The 14,108-nt window shown below is 33.8% G+C and overlaps 1 protein-coding gene across 1 annotated transcript in view; it reads left to right on the forward strand.

Annotated features, from left to right (window-relative positions):
- The window catches only part of Nha2 (Na[+]/H[+] hydrogen antiporter 2), a 328,883-nt gene that overhangs the window by 294,865 nt on the left and 19,910 nt on the right, over positions 1–14,108 (forward strand). The window contains exon 10 of the mRNA XM_075290150.1: positions 4,828–4,929. Coding sequence (XP_075146265.1) covers positions 4,828–4,929 — 102 coding nt within the window. The remainder of the gene's footprint in view (positions 1–4,827; positions 4,930–14,108) is intronic.

Here is a 14,108-nt window from a genome sequence, read left to right on the forward strand (position 1 = left end):
TATATATATATATATATATATATATATATATATATATATATATATATATATATATATATATATATATATATATATATATATATATATATATATATATATATATATATATATATATATATATATATATATTTGACCTCCGGAGCCACTTCCGCATCCAAAAAGAACATTTTCATTGCTTTTTTGGCGACGCTTTTTTTTACTGGGTAGTGTATGGCCGAAACAACCATGCCAAAATTGGTCCGTAACGATCTATAGTATATATAGCACCCATATAAACCGATCCTCAATCACAGAAAAATCACGATTGCCACTCGATCCAAAAATAATCTACCAAAATTTTATTGCCATAGAAAATTTTGTAAAAATTTTATATTTCTATAGAAAATTTTTTCAAAATTTTTTATTTCTATAGAAAATTTTGTCATAATTTTATATTTCTATAGAAAATATTGTCAAAATGTAACGTCTATACAAAATTTTGTCCAAATTTTATTTCCACAAAAAATTTTGTCAAAAACTTATTTCTATAGAAAATTTTGTCAAAAACTTATTTCTATAGAAAATTTTGTCACAATTTTATTTCTGTAGAAAATTTTGTGAAAATGTTATTTCTATAGAGAATTTATGAAGCATTTCATAGTTGGAGAGGAATATTTTGCAAAATGTTCCAAAATATCAAGAATTCTACCAATCTACCAAACAGTGAAAAATCTGTCATTTTTGGTAGACTCATGATCATAATTGTATATATCCCCCATATAAAACGACCCCCATATTTCAATTCTGGCTCTATAATTACAGCACAAAAGTTCATAATTATTTCTTCCCTATATATACCGGCCAAGAACTAAATATATACGTATTTAACTCTTTCTCTACCGAATTAAACCTAATGTTAAAAACTTTCATTTTTCCTCTGTTTCTACTTGTACTAACAGCATGTAGAAACAAGCTAGGAAAGTCTAAAGTCGGGCGGGCCGACTATATTATACCCTGCACCACTTTGTAGATCTAAATTTTCGATACCATATCACATCCGTCAAATGTGTTGGGGCTATATATAAAAGTTTGTCCCAAATACATACATTTAAATATCACTTGATCTGGACAGAATTTGATAGACTTCTACAAAATCTATAGACTCAAAATTTAAGTCGGCTAATGCACTACGGTGGAACAAAATGTTAGTAAAAACAAGTAAGGAAAGTCTAAAGTCGGGCGGGGCCGACTATATTATACCCTGCACCACTTTGTAGATCTAAATTTTCGATACCATATCACATCCGTCAAATGTGTTGGGGCTATATATAAAGGTTTGTCCCAAATACATACATTTAAATATCACTCGATCTGGACAGAATTTGATAGACTTCTACAAAATCTATAGACTCAAAATTTAAGTCGGCTAATGCACTAGGGTGGAACACAATGTTAGTAAAAAATAAATATGGGAAACATTCAAATCTGGAGCAATTTTAAGAAAACTTCGCAAAAGTTTATTTATGATTTATCGCTCGATATATATGCATTAGAAGTTTAGGAAAATTAGAGTAATTTATACAACTTTTCGACTAAGCAGTGGCGATTTTACAGGGAAAATGTTGGTATTTTTACCATTTTTGTCGAAATCAGAAAAACATATATATGGGAGCTATATCTAAATCTGAACCGATTTCAACCAAATTTGGCACGCATAGCTACAATATTAATTCTACTCCCTGTGCAAAATTTCAACTAAATCGGAGCAAAAAATTGGCCTCTGTGGTCATTTGAGTGTAAATCGGGCGAAAGCTATATATGGGAGCTATATCTAAATCTGAACCGATTTCAACCAAATTTGACACGCATAGCTATAATGCTAATTCTACTCCCTGTGCAAAATTTCAACTAAATCGGAGCAAAAAATTGGCCTCTGTGGGCAAATGAGTGTAAATCGGGCGAAAGCTATATATGGGAGCTATATCTAAATCTGAACCGATTTGGCTGATATTTTGCAAGTTTTTCGAGACTCATAAAATATTCGGATGTACGGAATTTGAGGAAGATCGGTTGATATACACGCCAATTATGACCAGATCGGTGAAAAATATATATGGCAGCTATATCTAAATCTGAACCGATTTTTTCCAAAATCAATAGGGATCGTCTTTGAGCCGAAACAGGACCCTATACCAAATTTTAGGACAATCGGACTAAAACTGCGAGCTGTACTTTGCACACAAAAATACATCAACAGACAGACAGACAGACGGACAGACAGACAGACAGACAGACAGACAGACGGACATCGCTAAATCGACTCAGAATTTAATTCTAAGACGATCGGTATACTAAACGATGGGTCTCAGACTTTTCCTTCTTGGCGTTACATACAAATGCACAAACTTATTATACCCTGTACCACAGTAGTGGTGAAGGGTATAAATATGGGAAACATTCAAATCTGTAGCAATTTTAAGGAAAATTCGTGAAAGTTTATTTATGATTTATCGCTCGATATATATGTTTTAGAAGTTTAGAATAATTAGAGTCATTTTTACAACCACCGTGGTGCAATGGTTAGCATGCCCGCCTTGCATACACAAGGTCGTGGGTTCGATACCTGCTTCGACCGAACACCAAAAAGTTTTTCAACGGTGGATTATCCCACCTCAGTAATGCCGGTGACTCTGAGGGTTTCAAAGCTTCTCTAAGGGGTTTCACTCCAATGTGGAACGCCGTTCGCACTCGGCTATAAAAAGGAGGTCCCTAGTCATTGAGCTTAACATGGAATCGGGCAGCACTCAGTGATAAGAGAGAAGTTCACCAATGTGGTATCACAATGGACTAAATAGTCTAAGTGAGCCTGATACATCGGGCTGCCACCTAACCTAACCTAACCTACAACTTTTCGACTAAGCAGTGGCGATTTTACAAGGAAACTGTTGGTATTTGACCATTTTTGTCGAAATCAGAAAAACATATATATGGGAGCTATATCTAAATCTGATCCGATTTCAATCAAATTTGGGACGCATAGCTATAATGCTAATTCTACTTCCTGTGCAAAATTTCAACTAAAGCGGAGTTAAAAATTGGCCTCTGTGGTAATATTAGTGTAAATCGGGCGAAAGCTATATATGGGAGATATATCTAAATCTGAACCGATTTTAACCAAATTGGGCACGCATAGCTACAATGCTAATTCTACTCACTGTGCAAAATTTCAACTAAATCGGAGCAAAAAATTGGCCTCTGTGGTCATATGAGTGTAAATCGGGCGAAAGCTATATATGTATATATCTAAAACTGAACCGATTTCAGTAAAATTTAGCACACTTGAATATACTACTAATTGCACTCCTAGTGCAAAATTTCAACCAAATTGGGGTAAAACTCTGGCTTCTGGGACCATATTAGTCCATATCGGGCGAAAGATATATATGGGAGCTATATCTAAATCTGAACCGATTTCAATCAAATTTGGCACACCTGACTATAGTACTAATTGTTCTTCTTGTGCAAAATTTTAAGCAAATTAGGCTAAAACTCTGGCTTCTGGGGCCATATTAGTCCATATCGGGCGAATTATATATATGGGGGCTATATCTAAATCTGAACCGATTTCTTCCAAAATCAATAGGTATCTATTCTGAGACAAAACACATACTTGTGCCAAATTTGAAGTCGAGTGGACTAAAACTGCGACCTAGACTTTGATTACAAAAATGTGTTCACGGACAGACGGACAGACGGACATGGCTATATCGACTCAGGAGCCCACCCTGAGAATTTTTGCCAAAGACACCATGTGTCTATCTCGCCGCCTTCTGGGTGTTGCAAACATATGCACTAACTTATAATACCCTGTTCCACAGTGTGCCGCAGTGTATAAAAATATTGCAATTTGGAAGGCCTACCTCAATTATTTATAAAGCTATATGTGTATGTGTGTGAAACCTTAATTCTTGAATTTTGACCAAATGGTCATACGAAACTAAGTGCTAGTTGGCCTGTAATATCTGTCGAGGTGTAGAAAAAAAAAGAAAAATAATCTGAAATAATATAGGCTATAGTTTTTATATGAATATCCATTTACAAGAGACGTACAATCGGAAAATTGTCTCAAAATTGTGTATTTTTCATTGTCAATAAATGAAATGAAAACACATTTTAGTGCCCAGCAATATGGAAAATATTTATAGCTTATTTAGATAAGATCCTCTACTTTAAAATATTATCGAGAAATAAATCGAAATTAAGTGGTGAGTTAGAGTTTAGAGTCGTTTTCGAATGACCTCTGTAGGGGACATCGGTAGTGAAAGGGTTAATCGATCTTTCGTTTGTCTACTATATATTCCGCATGGACTAACTTACAATTTAGAAGATGATGTTAAGAAGTTTTAAGATGCCTTCACATCGGCCGCAACCCAAGTAAAATTTCTAGCGTTGTTCGTTTGTACGGCGACTCATGGTTAAATTAGAGATCAAACTGAAGATGTTTGAAAGTTAGACAAAACACTTTCGTGTTTTGTGCAACAGCTATTTAAACGAGTGTTGTTAAAAAAATAATAGTTACAAAAATTATGCCTTTAGGTCAATGATGAAGTAATAGATAACGCAATGTTAAAACCTCATCATTAAATTAATTTTCCCACAATTATTATTCTTATCAAAAAAAAAAAAAAAAAAAAATCACTCCTATTTGAATATAAAGTTTTACCCTTTCATAAGTTTTTCCATATGCCAAGATTGTTTGTTATTTTTATTATTAATAAAATTTCTTCTTGTTATTGTATTTGTATGAGTCTGTATGCTAACAAATATCCTTTGTTTATTTATTTACAGTTTCGTTTAGCATTCGCCTACATATCAACATATGGCGGAAATCTGTCGAGAAAAGAACGTGCCTACATTACAATTTCCGGTTTCCCCAAAGCAACTGTCCAAGTAAGTTTCCGTCTACGTGTCACTAGAACAATTTTCTTATTGCAATTTTAACCACAGCCGTATAATTCTTATATATGGGAATTTCTACTTAAACTTAACACATACATAGTGTGTGTGTGTGTTTCTAGCATACACTTTGGCATATTTTGTACTGTTATGGAATTCAGCCCTTTTTGTGGTGGTGCAACGTGAGTTTTTTCTCCACTGTATAAAACAAGTGAGCACATTTGTTCATACAGCCTACTGAGAGAGAGAGAGAGTGAGAAAAAAGTCCATCTAAATACATTGCGGCTTATTTGGTAGGGATTTTGAATTTTGCCTCGAGACAAAGTCGTTGTGTGAGTTTCATTATGAAGCCACAAAAGCGCAACATTTGTTTTTGAGTCAAATTGGGTGAATCACAAAAACACGAAGTATTGCGAAACAGTGTTTTGGTAAAAACAAAGTAAGAAAGACTTAAATTGGGTGGAACCGGCTTTAATATACCCTACACCTCTATGTAGAACTAAATTTTCGACACCATCGCAAATCCTTCAAATTTTTGGATCCAATATATAAAGGTTTCATCATAAACCACACCGGATCTGGCAAAATTTGTCTACAAAATCTACAGACTTAAATTTAAGTTAAATCAAATGCCCTGGGATGGAACACAATGCTAATAAAAAACATGTATATACAGCCAAAATTTCGGCCGAGCCGGATCTTAGATACCCACCATCATGGAAGGCATGCAACAATTTTATTTATTTGTTTGAATTTTAGAGAAATCATAAACATATCGTTTAAATGATGAAACAAGTATAAACGGCCGTAAGTTCGGCCAGGCCGAATCTTATGTACCCTCCACCATGGATTGCGTCAATCGAATTACTTGGGTTGTGGTATCTTAATTCGTTTTCTAAATTGTGTGTTAGTCCATACGTGGTATACATTAGACAAAAAAAGTATGTGTAGGTAAGTCTACAAATAATTACGAATCGATATGGACTTTTGCACGGTACGTAGGGAGCCGGAATTGCAATATGGGGGTCGCTTGTATGGGGGCTATATACAATTATTGATATGGACCAATTTTTGTGTGATTGTGGATCGATTAATCTGAGGGCTATATATAACTATAGACCGATATGCACCTAGTTAGGCATGGTTGCTAACGGCCATATACTAGCACAATGTACCAAATTTCAACTAACTCGGATGAAATTTGCTCCTCCAAGAGGCTCCAAAACCAAATCTCGGGATCGGTTTATATGGGGGCTATATATGATTATGGACTGATATGGACCACTTTTGGCATGGTTGTTAAATATCATATACACCACCACGTACAAAATTTCAACCAGATCGGATGGATTTTGCTACTCCAAAAGGCACCGGAGGTCAAATCTGGGGATCGGTTTATATGGGTGCTATATATAATTATGGACTGATATGAACCAATTCCTGCATGGTTATTGGATACCATATACTAACATCACGTACCAAATTTCAACCGAATCGGATGAAGTTTGCTCTTCCAAGGGGCTCCGGAGGTCAAATCTGGGGATCGGTTTATATGGGGGCTATATATAATTATGGACCGATTTCGACCAATTTTTGCATGGGAGTTTGAGGCCATATATTAACACCACGTACCAAATTTCAACTGAATCAGATGAATTTTGGTCTTCCAAGAGGCTCCGGAGGTCAAATCTGGTGATCGGTTTATATGGGGGCTATATATAATTATTGACCGATGTGGACCAATTTTTGCATTGTTGTTAGAGACCATATACTAACACCATGTACCGAATTTCAGCCGGATCGGATGAAACTTGCTTCTCTTAGAGGCCTCGCAAGCCAAATCGGGGGATCGGTTTATATGGGGGCTATATATAATTATGGACCCATGTGGACCAATTTTTACATGATTGTTAGAGACCATATACTAACACCATGTACCAAATTTCAGCCGGATCGGATGAAATTTGCTTCTCTTAGAGGCCTCGCAAGCCAAATTTGGGGGTCCGTTTATATGGGGGCTATACGTAAAAGTGGACCGATATGGCCCATTTGCAATACCATCCGACCTACATCAATAACAACTACTTGTGCCAAGTTTCAAGTCGATAGCTTGTTTCGTTCGGAAGTTAGCGTGATTTCAACAGACGGACGGACGGACATGCTCAGATCGACTCAGAATTTCACCACGACCCAGAATATATATACTTTATGGGGTCTTAGAACAATATTTCGATGTGTTACAAACGGAATGACAAAGTTAATATACCCCCCATCCTATGGTGGAGGGTATAAAAAAAGCCTTGATTTGAAATCTTAAATCCGTAGATTTTTACCGCCATTATTTAAATGATAACGAGGAGTAAAATCTGGAAATTTTACTTTTAGTTTCAAGCAATTGACATGATCCTGCTATACCCTCCAGGAGTGAAATCGGTCGATCGATAAATGTCTTACATAATGGACCGGTAGAAATAAATGCGATACAAATTTTTCAGGGTCAAAAATACCAGTATATTTATATTTCCAGGCAATGTGGATAAAAAATACAGATTATAGCTGCCTAAGAACTAAATCCGGCAGGTAGGTCTATATGGAGGCTATACCAAAACATGGACCAACACCCAAAATTTTCGGCACACCTCTCAATGTTCCTCAAATACCTCTAGAATTCAAATTTCAGACAAATTGGTTAAAAACTACAAAATCTAAAATTGGGCGATCAGTCTGCACACCTATTTATGGCCCTAAAATACATCTCGATTTCCAATTTTAGGCAAATCGAATAAAAGCTACGGTTTCTAGAAGCTCAAGACACTAAATCGGGGGATCGCTTTATATGGGAGATACATCAAAAGTGGGACCGATACTCCACATTTTCGACACTCCTATTTGTGATCTTAAAATACCTCTCGATTTTCAACTTCAAGCACATCGGATAGAAAATACAGTATCTAGACGCCCAAGAAGTAAAATCCGGAGATCGGTCTATATGGGGGCTATACCAAAACATGAATCGATACTCCCCATTTTCGACACCCCTATTTGTGGTCTTAAAATACCTCTAGACTTCAAATTTCATGCAAATCAGAAGAAAATACAGTTTCTAGACGCCCAGGAAATAAAATCTGGAGATCGGTCAATATGGGGGCTATACCAAAACATGGACCGATACTCACCATTTTTGGCACAACTCTTTATGGTCCTAAAATACCTCTAGATTTCAAATTTCAGGCAAATTGGATAAAAACAAAACCTGGACCGATATAACCCATCTTCGAACTTGACCTGCCTGCAGACAAAAGACGAGTTTGTGCAAAATTTCAGCACGATTGCTTCATTATTGAAGACTGTAGCGTGATTACAACAGACAGACAGACATGGTAATATTTCTCCCTGATCAAGAAAATATATACTTTATATAGTCGGAAATCGATATCTCGATGTGTTACAAACGGAATGACAAACTTATTATACCCCCGTCACCATTCTATGGTGGTGGGTATAACAAGTATATACGGCCGTAAGTTCGCCCAGACCGAATCTTATGTACACTCCACCATGGATTGCGTAGAAACTTCTACGAAAGACTGTCATCCACAATCGAAGTACTTGGGTTGTGGTATTATAAAACTTCTTAACATCGTTTTCTAAATTGTGAGAAAGGTATCTGTAAGTAAGTCTACAAATAATTACGAATCGATATGGACTTTTGCACGGTACGTAGAGAGCCAGAATTGAAATATGGGGGTCGCTTATTTGGGGGCTATATACAATTATGAACTTAATATGGACCAAGTTTTGTGTGATTGGGGATCGATTTATCTGAGGGCTATATATAACTGTAGACCGATATGGATCTAGTTAGGCATGGTTGTTAAAGGCCATATACTAGCACAATGTACCAAATTTCAACTTACTCGTATGATATTTGTTCCTCCATGAGGCTCCAAAACCAAATCTCGGGATCGGTTTATATGGGGGCTATATGTGATTATGGACTGATGTGGACCACTTTTGGCATGGCAGTTAAATATCATATACTACCACAACACCCAAAAAAAAAAAATCCGATTCAATCACGAAATTAATTGATCCAATTAATTTTTTTAATTGAAATGTCTTCAATCACGAAAATGATAGTATCAATCACAGTTTTAGTTGGGCATAGAAAAAATTCTTGATTAAAAAATTAATTGATTGTATTACCAAATTTCAATTAATTGTTTAATTGATTCAATTAAAAATTTAATTGATGTTGATTGCAAAACTCAATTAATTTATTAATTAAAAAAGGTAACTATTTTCAATTACATTGTGAATTGGCTTAGAATTTTTATTTGGATTAACAATTGATTGTTTGAAAAAAAAAATTAATTAAAAATTTAAAAAAATGTTCATCACTTTTTGAACTGACTTAGTCTTCCGAATTTGATTAAAAGTTAATTGTACCAATTAACTTTTTAATTAAAAATTTTAAAATTTTCAATCATTGACTTAATTAACTTAATGTTTCTATCTTGATTAAAAAGTAATTGTACCAATTAATTTATTAATTGAAAAAAAAAATTCAACTTCAATTATCTTTTTAATTAGAAATATTTGAATCATATGAATTTTGGTCTTCCAAGAGGCTCCGGAGGTCAAATCTGGTGATCGGTTTATATGGAGGACCGATGTGGACCATTTTTTGCGTGGTCATTCGGATGGAATTTGCTTCTCTTAGAGGCTCCGCAAGCCAAATCGGGGGATCGGTTTATATGGGACTATATATAATTATTGATCAATTTTTGCATGGTGGTTAGAGATCATATGCTGACACCATGTACCAAATTTCAGCCATATCGGGCGAAATTTGCTTCTCTTAGAGGCTCCGAAAGCCAAATCGGGGAAGCGGTTTATATGGGGGCTATACATAATTATAGACCGATGTGGACCAATTTTTGCAAGGTGGTTAGAGATCATATGCTAACACCATGTACCAAATTTCAGCCGGATCGGATGAAATTTGCTTCTCTTGGAGTCCCCGCAGGCCAAATTTGGGGATCCGTTTATATGGGGGCTATATGTAAAAGTAGACCGATATGGCCCATTTGCAATACCATCCGACCTACATCAATAGCAACTACTTGTGCCAAGTTTCAAGCCGATAGCTTGTTTCGTTCGGAAGTTAGCGTGATTTCAACAGATGGACGGACGGAGGGACATGCTCAGATCGACTCAGAATTTCACCACAACCCAGAATATATGTACTTTATGGGGTCTTACAGCAATATTTCGATGTGTTACAAACGGAATAACAAAGTTAATATGGGGGTATATTAACTTTGTCCTATGGTGGAGGGTATAAAAAAATGTTCCTTGCCCCAAAAACGTTGAATTGAGAAACTCAATTTTTTACTTTTTTACATAATAATAAAATCCGTTTAAACGATGAATTACATCACTAACTCGGATGAAATAGTGCATTTCTCTAAATGTACCCGGCAACAAAATTTGAAAGTTCTTCTATAAGCACAATTTTAAGAGCACTTCCAAAAATGTCCTCCCAAAGATGTTCTTTATTTTAACTGCACAGAAAGTTCATTTGAGTCAATTTTTTTATAATGGAAAATTTAGCTTTTTTTGTTTCAAATAGACTATAAACAGATTAAGGATTAATAAAATGGTATAAATTATTTAAATTTGGCCGAAAAACATGATATATCCATTTTAGAAAAATTGCGAATTTTTGAAAATATTTGATGTCAAACTTTCCAGACAAGCGTTAGACTGCATTAAAAATTATAAAAAAAATTTTAAATTATTTAGTTGTAAAAATATCAAGAAATTTCTTAATTCACATCCAAAACACTGACTTCGCATCACACCTTAAGAAGTTTTTTTTTTTTTTTTAATTTATATATTCATCTTTATTTACCATTTGTTCAGACAATATTTACAAGGTTACGAGATTTTATATAATATATTACAGCGAGTGAGACTTTAATACAAGTTTAGATTTCTTTTTATTGGATGTAATGGTCGTAAAGGAAAAATTAGGGAAAAACCTTTATTTGATTGTAAAGTAAGATGTCAAATATAACTGAAAAAATTACCTTAATATGTGATGCGAATTTAGTGCACCGGCTGTTTAAATGGTGGACATCCGTCCTATGACTAGCCCATATTAAATTCATCGCTTCTGCGCCAATTTTGCACCACTTCCGGATCCAAAAAGAACATTTCCACCACTTTTTGGCGACGCTTTTTTGCTGAGTAGGTTTATATAGGGGCTATAACTAAATCTGCACCGATTTAAATCAAACTTGGCACACTTGACTATACTACAAGTAAATAATAAATATCGGCAGTAAGATATATAAGGGGGCTCTAGGGCCATAATGTAGTAACACCGGATTTTATCAGTATTTTAATGGCCCTAGAAACCGGAGTTTTATCAATTATTTTTTTTTTTAATCAATTTTAAATTATAACATTTGAACTCTTTGGTGCAAGTAACAATTTGTAAATACAAAATTTTGGGAATTAAACACCTGAATTAAAACTTTTTCGATTTTATAATTTTTTTTTGCTATTTTTAAATTACTAAAATTTGAACTTTTTGGTGCAAATAACAATTTTGTTAAAAGTAAACTTTTTTGAGAATTAAACATTTGAATTGAATCCTTTATAACCTTCGAACTAATTATCGTCTCATTATTATTTTTATTGAGTTTTGCATGGAATATTATTCTAAGAAATATTGCTGAATATACTGTACTCAAAATTTGTATCAAAAATATCCAAAAGTTAAAAAATTTTTTTTTTTTTTTGTTATTTGATATCCTTATTCGTTTTAATGTTGCAAGATTATTTTCAAAGAGAAGCGATTCGGAACCACTGAACAGCGTGTGATGGCTTTGTTAACCTTAAGAAGGCCATAATTGTTGCTGAGGGTAGCCAATTCGAGCGAATCTAAATCAATTCTAAAATTGGATGTTATAATCGATTTTTTTTTTTTACTTTAAACAATAAAATTAAAAAAAAAAAAAATACAAATTATAGCGTTTTAATTCGTTGCATTAGGTAGCAGCCACCAAGTATATTTTATCACCACTTATTAGTGATTGTACACACTCAACAATGCTGTAAAACACTGTTCTCCATCACACCAATAAACGGACTAATACTGTAAGGAGTTAAGAATTGCAATGTTTCCAATGTGTTTATATGCAATTTTTGCATTTATGAGAGCGAGAGAGAGAGAGAGGAGTCTTCGTTATTTGCTTTTCGTACATATGGACAAAGCAACCACAAAAAAGTGTTGCCACTTATGTTAGTTTTCGGGGCATGTTAGCGGTTAACAACAGCACCTTCAACCTCAACAGGCTCTTAGGGCAAAACGAGCTAACTAGATCCGTTTGTTTATTTCTCGTTTTTTTGTTATTGTTTTTTGAGTTAAGCCAATTTTTGGAATACAACAAAATAATAAAAATGTTTTCATTGCAAGATGTGAACGCTCTACGCCACCCTTTTCGATTTGTTCTTCTTTTTATTATTATTTTTTTTTTTTTTTTTTAATATCATCACATTTTTGAAAATATATGAAATTCTGTTGATTTGCTTGACTATGCCAGAGTTTTTGCCAGCAGCGGTTTGTATTTCCTAGTTAGAGAAAAGTTGTTGTACAGTCTGAGCAATGTTTGTTTTTGTTTTGTTTTAGAATTTTTGGTAATTTGGTTTTTGGCCCAAAGTGGGTTGCTTCCTAACAAACACAACAACAAAGAAACCAAAACAAAACAAAAAAAAATCATTTTAGTTGGTTAAGTGGCCATATGACTCCACTTCTGTCTCTCATTTACTCGTACGTAAGTCTTTTGCGGTTGCATGGTGCATTGCGGTCAACTGAGGTTATGTTGGCTTAAATATGCGGTTGTTATTTCACAAAAACACACACACAATTCTTTCACTCTTCTTGGTCGGATTTAGATTGCCTTTTTGGACAGCATTTGTACGAAACTATCACTGTATATGAAAAACCCATCTTGAATTGTAATTTCGATGAAAACTTTTAAAAATGTCTCTTTTGACTTGGGGGTGAAGTTCATGGCATATGAAAAACTAATTTATTTGGTTTCAAAATAGATTTCAAATAGACCAGATTGATGCAACTGAATCAGGAAGTGCAAAGAGAAATGTGTAGTGTAGTTTTGATAAAGATCAACTGCAAGGCTAATGACATTTGTGTTTATGGTAGAATCTAGGGTGAAGTGGTCAGAAGCCCTATACAGAGAAAAAAATATCACCAAAATATTTCCAATTAAAAAGTTGATTGAAGTTGGAAAATGTTTCAATTAATAACATAATTGATACAATTAACTTTTTAAATAAGATATAAACATTAAGTTAATTAAGTCAATGGTTGAACATTTTTAAATACTTAATTAAAAAATTAATTGATACGTTTGCCTTTTTATCAACTCGGAAGACTAAGTCTGTTAAAAAAAGTGATGGAAATTTTAAAAAATTTTTATTAAAAAATCAATACCGAAATCTAAGCCTCTTAAAAAAGTGATGGAGAATTTTTCAAATTTTTAATTAACAAATTATTTCAAACATTAAATTTTTTAATCAAAATAAAAAACCTGTCAGTTAAGAACATAATTGGAAATTGTTACGTTTTTTAAAATTAATTAAAAACAAGTATATACGGCCGTAAGTTCGGCCAGGCCGAAGCTTATGTACCCTCCATCATGGATTGCGTAGAAACTTCTTCTAAACACTGCCATCCACAATCGAATTACTTAAGTTGCGGTAACGCTTGTCGATGGCAAGGCATCTTAAAACCTCCTAACACCATCTTCTAAATTGTATGTAAGTCCGTACGTGGTATATATTAAATCAAAAAAGATCGATCCAATACGTATATAATTCAGTTTGACAAAGTAGACATAAAATTTTGACAAAATTTTCTACAGAAATAAAATTTTAACAAAATTTTCTATAGAAATAAAATTTTAACAAAATTTTCTATAGAAATAAACTTTTGACAAAATTTTCTATAGAAATAAAATCTTGGTAGATTATTTTTGGCTCGAGTGGCAACCATGATTATGAACCGAATAAAATTTGAACAAAATTTTCTATAGAAATAAAATTTTGACAATGATGAAAATTTTATTATGAACCGAATA

This window comes from Haematobia irritans, chromosome 1 (assembly GCF_050003625.1).
Source record: "Haematobia irritans isolate KBUSLIRL chromosome 1, ASM5000362v1, whole genome shotgun sequence".
In the NCBI taxonomy this organism is placed as follows: domain Eukaryota; kingdom Metazoa; phylum Arthropoda; class Insecta; order Diptera; family Muscidae; genus Haematobia; species Haematobia irritans.